General features: G+C 36.7%; 1 protein-coding gene across 1 annotated transcript in view; it reads right to left on the bottom strand.

The window, feature by feature from the left end:
• Positions 1 to 6,061: 6,061 nt before the first annotated feature.
• Positions 6,062 to 12,865, bottom strand: part of MYBPC3 (myosin binding protein C3) — a 56,997-nt gene continuing 50,193 nt past the window's right edge. Inside the window, exons 30-33 of the mRNA XM_035550183.2 lie at positions 10,005 to 10,144; positions 9,303 to 9,462; positions 8,613 to 8,749; positions 6,062 to 6,295 (exon numbers count right to left, since the gene is read on the bottom strand). Of these exons, the coding sequence (XP_035406076.1) occupies positions 6,062 to 6,295; positions 8,613 to 8,749; positions 9,303 to 9,462; positions 10,005 to 10,144 (671 nt within the window). The remainder of the gene's footprint in view (positions 6,296 to 8,612; positions 8,750 to 9,302; positions 9,463 to 10,004; positions 10,145 to 12,865) is intronic.

Here is a 12,865-nt window from a genome sequence, read left to right on the forward strand (position 1 = left end):
ATGACTTTTCTAACTTCCAAAAACATCTTTTCCCATCTTATCAACATCTTATTGCTCTCATTTGACCTCTTGACATTTCACTGTAATCTTCAATGAGTCAAATTTAATTTTTATAAATAATTTCATATAATAAGCTTAGAAAAAAAATCAGTAAAGATTCCTGATGCCTCTTGCAGAGTAGCAGTATTAAACACCAGCCAAGCTGGCAGCCCAGTTTTGTGGCTTTTTTTTTTCTTTAATTGGTTGGAAACAGAAGTGCTGAGGTACTAACAGGCCTACTCCTGTACTTGTTCTTATTCATGCTGTCGGCGTGGTTCCAGATAAAGTTTATCCCCTCTTGTAGAGGGAACAGGAAGATATACTCAAGGCCAGTAAGGCATTTTATGCCTTTTTAAACATTCCATTGGGATGGGATGAAATCTAGCAACCCTTACCTTAATCCTCCACACTCAATTCGCAATGATTTTGTTCAGGCTTTACAAACCTGGGTAATATTCTCTCAGACCAAGAGGGGCCTCCTGGAAACTTATTTTAAAATCCATTTAAAGTTACCGTGTGAAGGAAAAATGTGAAATATGCCATGTGTGTGATTTATGACAGGAGTGTAGTCACACTGAACCTGCTTGTGCTCTCCAAGCATGACAAAAACTGGGCTCTCTTCTGTCAAAAAAGCAACGTTGAGGAAATATTCCCCATTACTATGACAGAACTGATCTAATTTTAAGGTGATAAATCCACCTGGTAATCTTCTGATCTTGGTACAGTTGTGCGTACGTCTCTCTTTTTCCCTGTCATGTGTGCATGTTGGCATTTACATTGTCAAGTGCTGACTGCGTTAAGGACATGACAGATATTACTCATGAACTAAACAACATGTTTTTATTTGCAAAAAAACACCCTAAATCCGACTTCCTTTAGTACTGCCACCTCAGCGCGAGGAAGGCAGCAGTACTTCTATGCTCCACCTGCTTCGAGCTTCGCAAGGGGACGGGCGGGCCCCGCTGCGGGCCGTGCCGCCTCGCCTCAGCGCGGCGCGGGAAGGGAGAGGGCTGGTGCGCCGCCATTTCGCGGCGCCGCGTCTGGCCCCGGCTGCGAGGGATCGTGGAGTTTTTCCCCCTTTCCGCTCTACGTACGTGTCCCCATGTCTTGATGGACACAAACCGGGCTGCCCCGGGAGCGGGGTGGCTGCCACATGGGACGGGAGTCCCCTGCCATCCCGCCGGTGGTGGTAAGAGAGCCCAGTCAGCCGTTCCCCAGAAGGGCGCTGAGGGGTACTTCTCAAAACGTGCTTCTGTCACTGCCCAAAAGTCAGGTGATAGCGTTTAAAGGAGAATAAAAATAAATTAAAAAAATCGCAGACATGAAGTTACGCTTGTGAGTGGCCTGAAGAGGAGCTCAGTTTTATACTTTTTCAGTAAGATTTGGGTAGTGCTTTAAAATCTGATTAATTAGTAAGAAAATAAGTGGTGTAGTCATGGAATCTTCATTACTGAGAAGTTTACTCAATTTTAGAATTGCACTTGAAGGATTTTTTTTTTTGTAGTTAAGCATGGTACACTTTGGGTTTTGATTTTTTTTTCCCCTTTCTCCTGGATTTTATACACTATTTTTCCTTTTATTGTACTTTTATGAAGTGATGGTCAGCCATTAACTCATTTTACGTTTATTTTTTCTCTTGTAGAATAACAGTCAAGATTTGCACTTGTAAAAAAAACAAAAAAAAAGGATTGCACTTAAGTAAAGAAAATGAGGAGTTCTGGTAAGGTTTGCTTGTATTTGACACTTTAATTCCATTTTATGGCTTCTGTAAAGACTACTGAGTGAAACTTGCCTTTGCCAGGATAGTATTTCCTTATCAGATTTAGATGTAACATTTAGACAACAGCAGTTAGTAATATTTTTTTTAATTCTGTGGTCTTTGTTGATAACGTTTTTATACTTGATTATACCTTGCAAATTTGCAAAAAAGAAAAGAGAAAAAAGGGAAATGCCTTCCTCAGCCCTTCTAACAGTACATAACAACTACAAGGTACAAATATTTGCCATTACATTCAGAGACCGTAACTCCATCTGATTTTGTAGCAGAGGAGATCCCCCACAAGAAAGTATTAATTAAAATCATAATTTGTCAAATAGTCTTCCAGGTGTGATGGGGAAAAATTGAAATACTTTTATTGTCCTTAGCCAGCTATGTTTGGGAGAAGCTGCTTGGTCTATGTAGCTTTAATTAGATTGGGATGAAAGTAATTTATATATTTACTAACAACATGAAGTTAATGATCAATTAATTAAATATGTAATAAAGATCAGTAATGAAACAAACTGCAATACTGGGTAACTGGAAAAAAGTAATAAACACACAAATTTCTAAAGATTCTTCTAGAACTTCTGCTAGAAAGTTCGGATCTTGCACGCGCAGCTTCTCCCTTTTTCAATTTTGACTGTGTGAGGAGTGGCTTGAATTTTCATTTTTTAGGATTCACATTTTTAGAAATAATTTTTAAAAAATTAACTTGAGTGTACTACTTCTATTGTAATTTCAGATTTGGATTTGTGTTCATATATATGTGGTAGAATTTTGTATTTGAAGACCATTCAAACAAAATTTCATGAAAAAATGACATTCTGAAAGCATAAATTTGCAGTATACTTCTTTTCACCGAGGAAATAAATGTTCACTTGTGAAAGTACTGCTGTTCCTAAAAGCATTATGCTCACGTTGAATAGCTAAAAATCAAGTGGAAAATTCCATTTTCGTAGTGACTTTTGATTTACTTTTGTACTCTTTCAATCTTGTACCCTATTACAGCATGAAAGTACTCTCTTTTTGAAACACCTTTCTGATAATAGAATGCATTTGGTATAGCACCTGATTCTCTTCAGGATAAACTGTCCTTTGTAATCTAAGCTCTTGCAATTCAGTCTCTGCTTTTCAGTAGACAGATCCCACAGTTGCTGGGTTGATCCTTTAAGACCGCTTAGCATTCTGCTAATAGGTAATAAAGTTATTTGTAATACAGAACATATCTCTGACTTTTACATGTGATATGTGCCTTATTTTTAAAATAATAGTGTTGCTCAGAAGAAGAAAGAACAAAACAGTGTAAACTCGTTTGTGTTTTTTTTCCATCATTTTTATTTATTTGTCAAATAATAGCAATGTATAGCAGAAAAATGTTGACCTTGTGCAAGTTAACTTTGGTTTCAGTAGACTATCTTTCTTTGTTCTGATACTGTAATAAAATAACCAAAATACACATCTAATTAAAGAAGTGTTTTTATTATGAAGACATAATTGCTTGTGTAGTGCAACTAACATGCTGTGTCGGACACACTTTACCTTCTCTACTGGCATGTTGGAGGTAGGGGAGTAAGTGTTACTTCTGTTCTTTGTGTTGTTTTTTTCAAAAGCATAATGCTTCCTGGATTAATTTAATCTTCCCACTTTCTCTTGTACTGTGATTTCATGAAAGAATACTTTCCAGCCAGAGACTATTGAAGAACCAAAAAAACCTCAACCCACAAATTCTATTCAAAATGGTAGGTGAGAAGCCAGAAATGCTATTATTTTTGATTATACATAATTATCTGCAAGAAGATATACATACCATACATAGACTTTCAAAATCCTTCAGTAATAATTGATGACAGTAAGTTCATTGCATTCATTACATGCTTTTTTATGTATATATTTGTGCAAATAATCTTCCTCTACATCTTTCGTTGTTTCATTTGATGTACGGAATTATCTCTGTACATTGTTGTGATGTCTGTGATTGTTTGCAGAAACATAAAATACCTGGAAGTCTGTGCAGGTGTCTTTTCAAAAACTAGAAAAACAGTAGTGGGTAATTATCGAATAATCTATTCTTTATATAAAGCACAACAGTAGCCTAACCCATAGATTTTCAAATGGTGTGTTTCAGACGTGGTTCTATAAAAATCTTCTCAAGAGCATGGAAGTGGGTACTTCAAGCATTAGTGGTAAAAGCAGAAGGAATGAAAGTTACTTTCTGTTGTGCAGAGATTGACATAACAAAAGGTGATTCAGTATCAGAGATAATTCATGAGTATTTCATTATTCTGAGCTACTTGTTTCTTATGAAACATCTCAGAATTCTGAGAAAAAAAATGGAGAGAAAACTGCAAAAGTGGGGAATTTATGCTGGTTTCAGACATTAGGAATGGATTGGTTTCACTTGTAATTTTAGTATTTGTTTTTTCAGACATCTTATGTATGTAATGGGGAAATTTTTTCATTCTTTCCCTGACTATCTTCACATGCAAACAGGGACAATGAAACTAAAACAGATGTATGAAAAGAGGGAAATATCATGGGAAAATATGCTGAGTAAGCAGGACACTGCAATACACCCCTACCTCCCAATACACATGTATCAAATGACTTAAGATAAGCAGGATTCGTGTAACTGAAGTTATCCTTCATTAATTTCTTCATTTTTCTTCTCTTCAAATTCCATTCTGATGCTGAGACAGAATGGGAGAAAGTATTTAGTGTTGAATACATTAATAGACTAACTATTATAGCACTTCCATTTTTAAAAAGTCTTACAATAGATGCAGTGTAATTTTAACTATGTTTGATTAAAGTAATGCACAGAAATTGTTGATACTACTTAGCTCTATATTAATAAATAGCATACCTTCTAGATGGAGTGCTTATAATGAGTTAAGGAAAAAAAATGAAGTACTCTGTTATTCTTACAGATTTATACACAATACACAGTGTATCGAAGATTGAGACCTGTGAAATATTGACATTAAATCAAACTGTCTTGCAAGAATGTGATCGCAGGATAATTATTAAAAGCAGACAGAAATCAGAACATGCACCCCTCCCTCAGATTATCAAAATTCCATGAAGTCTGTAACATGAATAACTAAAGATTGTTTAAAATTATATTTAACCAGACACCCATTGTTCCTTTATCCAGATGAATGATTGTGAGTCATACCTTGACTTGCAGATGAATTTAGATTCAGAGTCTTACTGAGGTACTGGAAGATGAAAAAATATGTAAAAATATGTTATCAGATTTAAAGGGAAGCAAATTTTAAATTGAGACCTGGTGCTGAAGGGGAAATATGGAATCTTTTTCATAGTTGTTTTGATCTGTGCTGATCCTAAGGAGATTTATGTTGAAGCAAGCTTCAGAAGGTGATAAAAGTAAGTTTTGAGCCATGTCCACAATGTACAGTATTGCACTGAACAGAACTACTTGTGGTAGCTGTTGTACTGAAAGTAGTGTACATGCCTTAAGAAGGTGCTACATATACATTAGGTAGGCTTTTCAGAGTTCGTAGACCAAGTTCATCAGAGCTGCATTGCTTCCTTCCAGGACCCAAATGAGCAAGGATATCAGGGTGTGCTGTGCGCTAATCCCTGATTTAACGCTGAGTGAAATATCAAACCCTGTGTAGAAATACCTTCAGGCTTGCTATACTGAAGACAGATCTCTGCCAATGTCTGTTCTACAGGTCACTTTCACAACTTTTCCTGTTTTTGATGAACATTTAAAGTGGTGCCATATAAGTTTATATTGACAAATAGATATGTTAGTAGTGGATTTGCTTTAAAATGTTTAGTCAATATCCTTTACGGTGGTGTAAACATGTGACATTTTTTCCTGTCCTTTTGGATAACAAATTATCAATGCCCACCTGAAAATTGTTTGTGATGTAGCACGTAGTACCTTTTACATATGTCTAACAGCTAGTGACTTTGGAGTCATTGCAAGGAATTAAACACTTGCAAGCACAAAGTATATATAGCTCAAAGGATTACCTGTGTTACGTTACCCACAATGCGGTGTTTTAGGTAGACCTCCATTCCAGTGGTAAATACCTTCTTTAACAATACCAAGTCAGAAACGTTATCTACCTTAAGTTCTGTATTACCTAGCAAGTAATCTAATTCTGTTGTAACAACTTAGCATGAAAAATACAATCTTGCTTTTGTGCGTAGTTAGCAGATGTAGATAAAGAAAGATAGTGTTAGATAAAGGGGAATGTAAATTTTTTTAGATGCCCATTATTGTTGTTACTTCACTGCAGTATTAGTGTTATGCATAACGTTCATCTGATTACCTCTGACATCCAGTCTGCACTCTATTTCAGCTTCACCACACTCATTAACAGCTTTACAGGTGTAAAAGCCACCATCAAATGGAGTAGGTTTCCGGATCTCCAGGGTCAACACACCCTGTTTACCGAACATGCGGTATTTGGCGTCCCCAGAGAGATCCACTTTGTTTTTGTACCAGTATATCTTTGGCTGAAGAACACAAAAGAAAAAAAAAAAAAAAAAAAGAAAGCAGAAAATGAAAGACTTATGGTCTAGCAACTTTAATTTAGCCACAAAATGTCTGTGCATTACGAGGACTGTATATTACATGGCAATGTTAATTATTTTTCAAGGAAATTTCAAGGAATTATTTTCTGAATGAGCAATATTCTGCTCATTCAGACTCATGCAACTAACGATTCAAGTGTTCAGTATTTTCTTTAACTCTCTAATAACACGTAGAACATGTAGCTCTGTACCCTATCTTATTGCAATTTTTATAACCCTGCACTGGCTACAAATTCATCCCTTTGGGAATTATTTTATTGTGCATATTTAACTAATTAGAATCTTTCTGGTATCTTACATAAGGAGAATTTAACTGCATAGACTATCAGAGCAGAATTGTTAGAATGTGGCCAATTTGGGATGCCTTGGTTTGCACTGGAAAAAGATTTTCCAAATCATTTAGCACACCTTTAGCAATTTTAGCGTTCAAAATTTTATTTAAAGATAATAGCTTTTTTTTTCTTTTTTTTTTTTTTCCCTGACTCAAATGTTTTTGGATCCTTTTGTATAGCATTTCTATCTTTCTGGGTATATGTCTTTTATTTCAGCACTGCTAGCAGGGCAAAAATATCTCTGCTGAAGCGGTGACTGTCATGCCATAGAGATCATACTGTGCCATACTATACTTAATCTGCAGTTACTCAAGATTGGAAAGCTCTATCAACATAAGCTACTCTCTGTGAAAATGTCCTACTGTTGAGTTCTACGTTAGGTACAGAAGTTTTTTTGTTATGGTTAATTTGGGCAATGCAAATACAGAAATGTATCTGGAAAAGCTGCTTCAAGAGTATGAGGTATGAAGGATGAGGACTATTTGTATTTTGTGCTAATGTGGAAGGAAGAGCTAGCAGGCTTATGTTTAAAAGCCTCAGACTACTGTGCTGAATAGCTGTAAAATATGAAGTTGTTCTTAGAATCTTACTTAAAACTATACAAACGTAACGAAGTGCATATAGGTAACCAAATAGGTCAGCTAAGCAAGAGGGAACATCATTACTAACACTGTAATTTCATGATTAATCTAAGCTGGGGCAGCTACTGGAAGATGGATTTTGCCCATACTTGCTCATGTTTCTTCTGCTATACTGTTTTTGTTATTTTGCAGCTATTTATGTGGCTGTGCTTCTTTTTTGTATTTGATTTTTGTCTGGAGCTCCTTCTTCATCCAGTGAACTGAGCAAATGATTGAGTTAATCTTTTTTTTTTTTTTTCCTAAGTTAAATTGAACAAGCTGTGATCTTACATGTTTTGCTGTTTAGCTGTGAAATCCTTGTGCTGGCATGAGGAAGGGAGAGGAGGTGGAAATAAGCAACCAGAAGGGGGAAGGAAAAGTGTGCTGCATTTTTTGTTATTTAGATTTATGACAAGATTATGTCATAATACGGTAAATTCCTTCACTGCAGACAAAAAGTCTATTTCCCATTTTTGAGAAACCTAAATTTAGCACCTAGTTCATACAGTTCTTACTGCTTGTTCCTGACTCTAACAAACAAAAAGTACATCTTTCTGTACTCTCTGCAGAGGCCTCAACAGATATGAGTGAGAAAATATTCCTCTGAGATTCAAAACAAAAGCAAAAAACAAAACCAAAAAAGACTCCTCTCCCTCCCCCGCAAAAAAAACCACTTTACACCTCCTAGGTAATTTTACAAAATAACTCATCAGACTCTCAGAACGTGATGTGGGTGTATTGATACAACAGAAAAACTGGTGGTCCTCTGCATTATTTAGGTTAATGGAACAGTGTTACATTAACCGCTGTTTTCTTAGACTGAAGAGAACAAGATATACATTGTGGCAAGATGCGCATATATATATATATATATATTTTAATCATCTTTAGGGAGTAGATTTTATGTACAAATTTTAAATGGCAGGGTTAGCATAAGCTGTGACTCTTTCTGCCTCTTCCTCTGTCTCCACTGGTATGTTGCCCTCCCCCCCCACTTGCTCTTCCCATTCTGCCTGTATTGCACTCTAGCTCACTGTATTTGGTGAACTTGGGGAGGGAAAACAGATGAAAAATACTGAGAAGAAGATATAAAGATACTCCTGTGGATCATTCCCCTGTTCTGGTTCTGCACACAACTACACAAATGCTATCTCTAGGAGGCAATAATTCAGGGACATTCATGTTTTCTTAATATAGTTACTTTAACTACACTGAACTGGCCTGAAATCCAAAGTCAGCTTCTTAGCCTGTTGAAGCAATATCAGTGACAGTTGATGTATTTTGTACCTTGGGGATTCCTCTCACAGCACAGCTGAGCGTGGTGTTGTATCCTGCAATCACAGACCGGTTTACTAAAGGGTGAGTGAATTTAGGAGGTTCAGAGAAGTCATGTTCTTTGTAACAAGGTGGCTTGTAAGTGGTGCCTGCAATTCAAAGAAACAAAATAGTAAGAACTGTGTTTTCAGTTCTGGTGACTTCTGTACCACCCAGTTGCCTTTTTTATTTGCCTGTTTGATTTAGGGAAGCTTGAAAGCTCTGACACTAATGATGTAATAAATCTTTAAATTTAGTTAACTTTAAATACATTTAATGCTTTAGTTAAAATAAAAGGTTCTGGCAGTGACTGGATTTCTGCTTTTGTTAAAAATGTGAAAACCATGTCTGCAGGGGAAGTCTTCACCACAGAGATCTTGAACTTTTAACCCTAGAATACAAGTATAATCTCCTAGTTGTATTATATTCTTAAAATAATATAGTTTAGGAAGACAATGTGTTTAAATATTTTTGAATAGATGTTCATATTAGTACAGAAACCCTACTTGGTAAGGGTTGTTGACGCCAAAATACCTCATATGTGCTAGTTACTAAGTAATGAAAATACTTCTGGTAGTGCATCTAGTAATATTGTATTTTCCATTTACTAATAGAATCATAGAATCAGCTTTTACAATCTTTGTTTTGAATAATAAATGTTACCTGTTTTTTGGATATAGGCAGGATTTTTAGTGGTTGCAGCAGTTTCACTCAATCCACACAAATTTTCACTGAAGACTCGAAAAAAATACTCATTTCCCATAATCAGTTCTGACACTACACAGTTTGTGCGACGGTAGTGATCAAAAACAGTATACCATTCCTGTAACGAGACTGCACTGTTTAGAAAGATGTTATAAGAGATGAGACACGCTGTGGAGAGATCCTTCTTACTACAAGGAAAGGACAGGTAGACAGGTATTTAACAGTAGCTGGGGAAATGAACATTGCGTTCCTTCCTGCTCATCTGTTTTCTTATATTTTCTGGCTGATGTGGTAGTTGTATGAATAACTGCATTTTGAGAAAAAACTCTTTACATTTGTACTCATTTGGGGAACCTGGTGCAAGGTGTCTCCTCAGGCCATGACACCTTGATGGGGCCTTCCCTGAGAAGAGCCATTTTCCACTTTGACTGACATACAAGACTGCCAGCAGCTGAGTTTCTCCCTCCCCTTCAGTTTCTCCCTGCATTTGTCAAAAATATAATTCAAAGCAAAAAGTGTAATTCCACCTTCTAAGTAGAGTTATCTGTCCCTTCTAGAGAAGGGTCGTGAATTTAGCAGTTTTCCTTAAATCTCCATGTTCCCAGAGTAAGCAGTTTTTTAAACTCCAAAGAAATTCACGGACTTGGTGCAATTTCTTACCATTGTCTTTTTGTCAGCTTTCTGGACTGTGTAGCCCAAGATCTGTGCATTGCCATCATCTTGTGGGGGTGTCCACTCCAGGGCAGCATTAAATCCCCAAACATCTGTAAGCTTTATATTCTGAGGAGGGCCAGGCTTGTCTGCAGAGGAGACATGAACAAACCTTTGCTTCTGGTTCAAGAGCTGACAGTGTTGTCATTTACTTACGTGCAGGGGAAAAATAGAACTGGAGAGCAATCTGTAATTGTTCCTTAGCCATACACTTCATTTAGGTGAAGTTGAAACTGTAATCTGCTAAATTGGGTAATTTTCAAATGTCATTCTTAATAGTATTCTAGGAGGTCTGAAGCATGCTGAGAAATGTATAGTCAACACAGTGGACATAGGAATGAGACAAACTCTTCATAAAAATTGAAAAAGAAGTTTGTGGTGTTTGGATGGGCGTGATCACCCTCCTTACTACAGTTTTATTACTTGCATTTTAACCTAAGTGCAATTTCGCAGTCATTTAGGTTCACTGAGAGTAGTAACAACAAAACACCTGGGTCCATATTCCTCTTAACAAAGGAAGGCCAGTCATTTGGGACTGTCTGGACAATTCATTTGTGACTTTTGATTGGAAAATAGATAGCATTAAAAAAGACCAGGTCTACAGTATGTTTGGAGAAACAAAACTGCAGGCCTTGTGTCTTGCACAGCTTTTAAATGACCTTTTCTGAGCCATCACTGAAAGCTAGATGAAAGGCCTTCAGATCCTTAGATTTCACCAACTGATGTTTTAGAGTTGATCATAGCGTTTCGGGGCAACAAACAGATACCCTTTCTGAAAGAAGGTGCTCTTTTGCTGTGTACTACTGATTAGGCGGTGCATTGACAAGACAAGAGAACCTGTTGAGAAATGGCAGAATGACTGTACTAGATATTCTTTTCCTTATAAAATTGCTACTAATAATGGTTTTTGTTCTTCTCCAGAGACATGCAGCTGAGGGGTTTTATCAGACTAAACACTGCCACAGTTCATATTATGCCTGCCTGGTTGCCTGCGATTCCTGTGTGAAGCTGGGGGAACGCTGTGGTATGCAGGCAGGTCTTCTAACACTGTCAGATTGAGAAGAATGCTCACCTCTGCTCATTTCTGTCAGCAGTTACTGTGGCTGTCACCTCTGTTTCCCAGAGTTGCAGAGGGAGAGGGTTCTAGACAACTTGCTGGCATGCTAAGTAGGATGAAGTGGTTTCAACAAAGAGAAGTGTTTAGAATATTGAATCTAGTCCAGTACTGAAAATATCTGTCCGCCTTTTGGGGGTTTCATGCAGATAAGACTGGTAGACTTGTTTAATAGCAGCACATAATATAAGATTTTCTGAAGAAAATACGTTAAAACTCTCTTTGCTGTGATTATCAGTGGCTATCTATACCTTTTTGAAATCCATATACTAGATTGTTGTCATGCATATTTTAAAATTAACAAGGAAAGCAAAACAAAGCTTTCTGAAGAAATATGCTTGGCCGGATTTTGATGCTGGGATGAAAGCCAGGATGATAGCTTGTGCCTAAGACAAAACTTGACAACCTTCTTGTCAAGTTTTAGAATGTGTTGAGAATGTGTTAATATCATTTAATTTCTCTGCGTAGTAGAGTTTTTAGTTTACTGATAGGATGCAGTACAAAGAAAAGAAATGGGATACTAATAAAAACTGTCATCTAGTTCTAGTCAGATATCCTTTAATACAACTTATTAAAGAGATGCAATTTTATGTAACACTGCTATAATCCAAAGTTTTCGTAACCCTTGAACTACTTCATTAACTCCAAATTCCTCCTTACTGTCCCAGTAGTGAACTTTTCATGCTTGTAAATTCCTGATGGTGAAGGACCATTTTAAGTGGTTTGAGGTCCATGATGTTTAAATTCTCTGCAGATGCTTTTAAGCTAGTTCTCTGGTGGCAACAGTTGCAGGGATCTCAACTCAGTAACCAGGTGATCTTTTCCAATCCTACGCACTATAATAATCCTGCAACCTATAAACAAGGACAGCTATGGAGTACCACAGCAGGTACTGAAGTTCTTGTTTCATACATAAAAATAATTTCTGAACTGAAATTAAATCTGCAATAACATGTCTTCTGTGTGGAATATAACTCATTTTGAAAGAAGAAACTCTGACTTAGAAATCTGTCACAAGCAGACTAACATGTTGCTATCATTGGATTGGTTTGAAAACCAATCAGGAGGGAACCTGGCAACAAAAACTTGTACTATTTTGAAGGATCTACTAACCTCTTTAACATGTATTAAAAGTTCATAAGATTCTCACAAAAACTGTTGTATGCACTTTGCTACAAGTATGCCTTGTCAGTTGGTCTGATTTTTTTGAGAAGACAGTCAAAAATCTAGGTGTGGGTTGACACCAAGCCGTAACTCCATCAGCTATGCTGTTGAACGTTTCTACTTGGATTTCATCCCAAGTAATGTGACCAAAGTGGTCCCACTGGTGGCATGGAATATTTTTTTCTGTAGAAGTGGAAAGTTCATGGTGGGATTTTTGGATCTGTGTTACTTGATACTGCTGATTTTGACTATACTGCCTAAGAGACAGGACACAAATCAGCTTTGGAGTCCTTGAAGTGTTTCCAAATCCTTTCACAATTTGCACTGTCAATGAGCACACAAATCTGCTTCTTTGTCTGAAAAAATGTTCAGACTAATTGATTTTCTGACCCATCTTTTTAATATGTATGCACAATTGTTATGAACAATATATCATAGCATAAGCAGTACTTACACTAGTATATCTGGCTTTTTCCTTTTGTTTCAGTGCTTGTTAGCTTGCCTGCTAATGACATTTCTCTCTAATAACTAG

The sequence above is a fragment of the Cygnus atratus genome, chromosome 5, assembly GCF_013377495.2.
Source record: "Cygnus atratus isolate AKBS03 ecotype Queensland, Australia chromosome 5, CAtr_DNAZoo_HiC_assembly, whole genome shotgun sequence".
Lineage (NCBI taxonomy): Eukaryota > Metazoa > Chordata > Aves > Anseriformes > Anatidae > Cygnus > Cygnus atratus.